Genomic DNA, 6,479 nt, shown 5'->3' on the forward strand with positions numbered 1-6,479 from the left:
TTCCTGCTGGTTTAAACCACACCAGATCCTGGACATTGCCTGGACCTTTGGGGATGATCATCTTTGGGAAGCAGCATGTCCCAACCAACTGTATTTTTCCCCACCCAGCAACCCCACCTGAAGCTGCAGATAAATAAATGGCCTGATAATGAATAGATACAAAAGAGGAGCATCACTGGCTGAGGTGTTTACTCATCCCCCAGGAGGGACAGAGTGAGGAGAGGGACAGCAGCCACTGTGGCTGTCTGGTAGACAGGGCAAAGAGCTTCCCTTGGAAAATGCATTTGGCCCTGGCCAGGAGACAAGCAGTTTTTGCCTGTATAACTACAAAATAAGCTCCAACCTGCAAAAATTGCCAAAGAAGGACTGAAGGAATGAGCCAAGAGGCAGCCAGCAACTGAACATCTGTGCAGGGGCATGGGGAAGCACAGCCAACATGAAAATTGAACCTTTGGGAAATGAGTTACCAAGGGCATGAAGCAACCAGGCCTTAAGATGAAGGATCTCAGCCACGTGGAGCAGAGAGCCCAGGGGCAGGCGGGGGCTGTGCCTTTCCTCCCACACACCCACCACAGCGTTGGCAATCAGGATCATGATAATGACAATGGGCTCCACAAACGCCGTCGTGGTCTCCTCTCCTTCTTCAAACCAGGCCAGGATCTGGTGGCAAGAGAAAAGAAGGAGCACAGTGTGGTTCAAACAAGAGCAACAACATTTTAAAAAGAATGATGGGAACAAGAGCCAAACAACAGGTGGTGTTTGCTGGAGAGAAAACAACCTGGAGGTGGCCAGAGCCACATGGCTTGGTCCAAGAGTGGAACTGCCATACCCCACTGCTGGAGCCTCCACTCCTCTGCTGGGATAACCTAATGCATTGAACAAGTGGGGCTGGAGCAAACAGCCATGCAATGCCTGGATGAGTGTTTGCACCAGGAAAGCCTCTCTATTTGTGTTTAGTGCACCTGTGGGGAGACCATGGCCATGAGCTGATGAGTGGGGAGACCAGGCAGCACTGCAGCCCCTCCCAGGCAGCAGGCCAGTGATGCACCACGAGTAATCAGTGCAGTAAGAGCAGCTCTGCAGAGCAGGGACTGACCTTGTGGCTTCTACCACCCTGAGCCCCCTCTCCATCCCACAAAGGCCTCATACCATAGTACGAATGAAGCAAACACACAGATATTTCCACTCCATTTAACTGCTCATCGACCTGTGCTGTGTCAACACAGCAACACCCCTCTGCTCTGTCACAGAGGCACAAGGACCTCTGGCACAGGGCTTCACACCTGCTTTACCTGCATTCACTTCATTGCGTGTTGTTTTGGGAATGTACTAAACCCCACAAGGGACCAGCTTTCCCCCTTATCTACCCATGAATCACATCCAAAAGGAAGAGACAGGAGTCTCAGCTTTGCCATCCCTGCCAAACACACTGACTACACTCTAAAAAATCAATCATTCTCCAGCAGCTTGATGGGAAACCTCCTCACGCAGAGTTGCTCCCAAGGCAGACTGTGGGCAAAGCTGAACTGACAGTTCAGCACTGGGGCACTGCAAACCAGGCTCAAATCATCAGCCTGGAACAGCCCCCTGTAAACAGAAAGCAGCCCAGGGAGTTGTTTGATATCACTTTTGGATGGATCAGCATTACTAGAAAATCCTCCAATCCCATCTTTAAGCAGATGCAGTGATATTGCCATTATGCCCTAGAAACCACTGCTCTGCTGCTGCATCTCCTTCGTCCCACAGGCACCTGCCCACCTTTCCTCTTTGGATGTCACCTGAGGCCATATGTGCCCCAGAAGGTGCCACCCCAAGCTCCAGGTACTTACAAAGGACAGAAAAGCTGCCATCAAAAGGATGCGGACGAGTAGGTCTTCAAACTGCTCCAGTACCAACTCCCAGAGGGACTTCCCTGGTGGGAAAACATGAAGCCAAGCACAGTAAGTGCTCAAAAAAATCCCAGAGGACAGGTAATTTAGACCACTGAGGCCCTAAGACCCACAGAATCCCATCCCTGCTTGCTTCAGGGCTGCTCCAGTGCCCCTTGGCCATGGGCACTGGTGAGGACATGCAGCATTGCCATGGGGGGTTCTCTCTAAAATGAAATGCTTTCATTTGTGGCACTTCCCTGCTTTTACTGGCTCTGTTTTTAACTACTGGAATCAAATCCTCTGTGTTTCTATTCACAGAGGTAGCCTCCCCATCACAGGGAAGCTCTGCTGTCAGCCCAGCTTTCTCTGGGATTAAAACCAAGATTAAAAGACCCCAAAGATTCCCTCTTCCTTGTCCCCAGCACACTCCGCCCAGACTCAAGGCATGTACTGCCACCTCCAGCCCACGACTTACCTTCTTCTGCAGGGAGTTCTGTGGGTTTTCATCAGCAGCCCAAGGAGTGCAATACAGCAAAAAATGATAAAAATAAGAAGATAATTAGTGATTTGGACCCAAACTAGCAATCCCTTCCTTTATGCCCAGCAGTTCACTCAGTACCCCAAAATGCAAATTTTTCTGCACATATTCCCACATCAAGGCAGCTTGTCCTCAGACTTCTCAGTCTAACACCAAGTAAGCAGCCCTGGAAACATCACTTCCCTGCTGCAAGTGGCTCCGGCAGCATTTATTCCTACACTCAGCCTGCCTAAAAAAATACTCCTCAGGAGCTGCCCTCTCCAAATCCAAGACACAGAAGTCCAACCATCCCATAAAATGCCCTGCCAGAAACCCAGTACAGCCCTACTGGGGACTGTAACTTTCAGACCACGTTTCCTGTTAATCTGTTGTACTTTACAGCCTGCAACACTCTAGGAAACAAATCCAAAGCCAACGCTCAGCTGCTCCAAGCTGTCCTCCTGAACCCACCCCAGTGGGAGCAGAGCCTCCATCCACACTGCTCCCAACCAAACCCAAGCCCAGTCACCTGCAGAACCTGAGAGAAACCCAAGGGCTCCCAAACACCCATCACAGCTTCCCCAGGATTCCCACATCCCCAGGAGGTGACCGCTACCTTCGCATGCACCGACGGGTCCTGCTGGACAATGCACAAACCCTGGTACCCTGCAAGGGAGTCCTCCTGCTCCTGGGCAGCAAGGGATGTGCTGGCCCTGCTGTGGGCAAGCTGGGTCCAGGACTGTAAGGTCCTGCACCCTGGGAGGGCTCAGGAGTGACCCCCCTGATTCTGGTGGCTCATGGGTGCTTGTCTCCATTTGCACCCATTAGAATCCCAGAGCAGTTTAGGTTGAAGAGGACCTCAAAAACCATCTTGTTCCCCCCCCTGCCACGGGCAGGGACACCATCCCCTGTCCCAGGTTGCTCCAAGCCCCGTCCAGCCTGGTCTTGAAAAATTCCAGGGATGGGGCAGCCACAACTTCTCGGGGCAACCTGTGCCAGCCCCTCACCACCCTCACAGGGAAGAATTTCTTCCAAATGTCCCATCCATCCCTGCCCTCTAGCAGTGGGAAGCCATTCCTCTTGTCCTGTCACTCCATCCCTTGTCCAAAGCCCCTCTCCAGCTCTCTTGCAACCCTTTTAGGCACTGGAAGGGACTCTAAGGTCTCCCCAGAGCCTTCTCCTCTCCCCAGATCTCTCAGCGTATTTCTGCACCCCATGGGGGTGACAAGAGACAGGTGGCAACTCTGGGTTAATGGTTGGACTCAATGAATTTAGAGGTTTTTTCCACCCTTAACAATTCTATGATAAAACAAGATGTTTCTCCAACTCCTTGTGCTTCTGGGAGGGAATAAGGGACCAGATGAGTCCACGAGGAATCAGCCCGAGGCAGACACTGATGCCCCACCACCGTGGCTGTCTCCAAACACCCCCAGCGTGGAGCCCTAAGCGAGAGCAGGAAGTGAAACCTGCTCATCTGTTTTCCATCACCTATTTTCATTCAGAGGAATGAAAAAAAACCCAAACCAAACCCACCTTCACTAAACCAACTGGTGAAAACAAGAAGCCTGAATGTGTTCATGCTTCAAACTGTACCAGCTCCTCAGTGCTCACAGACACACCCAATACAAGTTGTTTTAAACCCACATTCCCCCTGGGTCAGGCTACTCTGATCCCCTGCCCCTGTGAGACACAGACCAGGACATAATACCTATAATTATTTTTATAGCCAAAAAAAAAAAATTAATCTTGGAGGACATTTCAAATCGCTCTACAGAGTGTGTCAGAGCAAAGTGGCTCTTGTCCTCTCATAGCCAGCTCCTCTCCACCCCCAGCTTCCTCTCCCCAACCCAGAGAGCCTCCAAAATTAAAAGTAGAAGAGATCTGCTGCTGCTATTTCCGTCCAGACTCCACTTTTAAGGGTGCAAGCGTGCAAGGTAAGAGGGCTAAGGGCAGGCAGATGTCCTGGGGGAGGCAGCTGGGGGTCCCACAGGTCTTGGCTCGGCCGGGGTGCCCAGGGGTGACTTTCCACCCTGAGCAGCCACCCGAAACACCACAGTGCTCTCAGTGCTTCTCCCACACCGTGTTTGCATGCAGACTGGCAGCAATGCCGTTCACAGAGCTGGGACTTTGCATGAGATCTTGATTAAAGCACGAAAACGGGTTTCTGTGAACTCAGGAAACACGTGCCCTGGGGCAGGCAGCTGAAACACCGCAGTGGCACTGTGACACTGTGCCATCGCTGTCACCAAACCTCAAACGCAGCAATGCTGCTGCAGGCACCTCCCAAAACCCCAATTTTGAGTATGGTGATAACCAAGCAGCTTCCTGCTATCGGTGACTCCTTCCACCACTGTTCATGTGGCGGCTCAGCACCAAACACCCAGAGACAAAGGGCAGAAAGTGATAAGCCCATATTTTTGGGTCTGAACTGATAAAAACACACTGGAAAATGGGAAGGTTTGGGGCTGGAGCTTCTTCCTGTCACATCCGAAGTCTCACCAGAAATAAGAGGGTTTGCTACTCACCAACACCCGAGTTCAACGTGAGTCAGCCCCATGGCACCAGCAGGGCTGCCATGTCCCATCCGACCGGGAAACCCGCCAGCAAAATCCCAAATCTGCCATTCCTTTGGGACAACATGGTGAGTGCAAACAGGCTGAAATGGAAGCTCCTGGCTGGCACCCGAATATCCCCTTTCTTTGGACAGTGGCTCAGCACAGAAATCCCACTCTGGGCACGAGCTCCCTGATACAGCCAGAACACAAATGCAGCGACACCATCAAGGGTGGAAAGTGGTAATGGTGGCTCAGGGAATCCCAAAATGGGTCACCCACGTGCACCATAAATATCCAGCTTCCCCAGCTGAGCAGTCCCATCACAGGGCCTGCAGCTTGTGGACACATTTGCAGCTCCTCTGCTCCTGCTCTTTGGCATCGCAGCTTTCGAGAGCAGAGCCAAGAAAGTGGAGATATCCCAAGGGGCGATGGGAGCCTGGATGTCACAGGGCCATTCCCACCAGCAAAGAGCACCGTCCCCTCTGGGTTAAGGCACCCCAGTCCCACCACCTCAGAGGGCTTTGCCTTGCAGGGACACATCCACAGCTCCTGGAACCGCTGAGCATTTGCAACTTGCTCTGAGCTTGTCGCATCACGACGTCTTTCCTCGCTGCGGCATCATGTCATGTGGTGATGTTGGCCCATACCAGGCTGCAAAATATCCATACAAGATGCTCTAAGGGCATACAAGGAGCCCGGCCACCCCGGGCAGACGTGGGGCTGGCGTCGGGCTATTTTAGCAGGAGGTTAATCTCCAGCTCCTGCCAACTCAAACAGGGCTGGCAGCCCACGGGCTGGCGCCTGCAACATGGCAGGGCACGGTAATCAGGTGATGAAAAGGTAAATAAACACTGGTGCCACCCACGAGCACAGGCACAGGCGGCTGCCCCGGGGCTCTGTCACAGCCTCCGTGTCCCCGGGGAGACCCGGCCCCGCTTCCCGGCCAAAGCAAACACAAACTGGGACAGGGTGGCGTTGGGGGTGCTTCAAGGAAACATTTGAGTTTCTCCTGCTGTAACAGGAGCAAAAAATCCCTGGAGCACATCTCTACAGCAGCTGGTGTTTCTCCGTCCTGCACTGACGTATTGCATCCCACTCTGCTTTGGGGGAAAGTGAGGCACCAGGTGACACTCTCACTGGCCAGCACGTGGCAAAGCAACCCCTGGTGCACATTCAGGTCCAGGGTGCAATCCACAACAGCAAACATCCTGCAGGGTGAACACTGAAATTCCATTTTCCTTCACCATTTCAGGAGCTTCCCTTGGATAAAATCAGATTTCCCTCATGGGTAATACTTCTGCCCCCAAACGATGTGGGAAGAGCATGATGCCCTCTGGGGGAATAATGATGAGCATCACACCCAGGCCCAGCTTTCTTCTCTAAATAACTTAATTCAAGCTGTATTTCTATGTTGTAAACTCCTTTGTTTTTTCCTGCCTTTAATATCTTTTCCCATATGCAGGGAAGGGGAAATGGATGTGCAAAATAAGGGATGCATCCAATTTCTTTGGACTTTGCTGACAAGCAGTAAAATAG

The 6,479-nt window shown here is 52.1% G+C and overlaps 1 protein-coding gene across 1 annotated transcript in view; it reads right to left on the bottom strand.

Annotated features, from left to right (window-relative positions):
- Positions 1 to 2,365, bottom strand: part of ATP2A3 (ATPase sarcoplasmic/endoplasmic reticulum Ca2+ transporting 3) — a 33,116-nt gene extending 30,751 nt beyond the window's left edge. The window contains 3 exon segments of the mRNA XM_017743041.1: positions 560 to 660; positions 1,830 to 1,911; positions 2,346 to 2,365. Coding sequence (XP_017598530.1) covers positions 560 to 660; positions 1,830 to 1,850 — 122 coding nt within the window. The 5' untranslated portion in view covers positions 1,851 to 1,911; positions 2,346 to 2,365.
- Between the last annotated feature and the right edge of the window lie 4,114 nt (positions 2,366 to 6,479).

The sequence above is a fragment of the Corvus brachyrhynchos genome, unplaced genomic scaffold, assembly GCF_000691975.1.
Source record: "Corvus brachyrhynchos isolate BGI_N302 unplaced genomic scaffold, ASM69197v1 scaffold99, whole genome shotgun sequence".
NCBI classification, from domain to species: Eukaryota; Metazoa; Chordata; class Aves; order Passeriformes; family Corvidae; genus Corvus; species Corvus brachyrhynchos.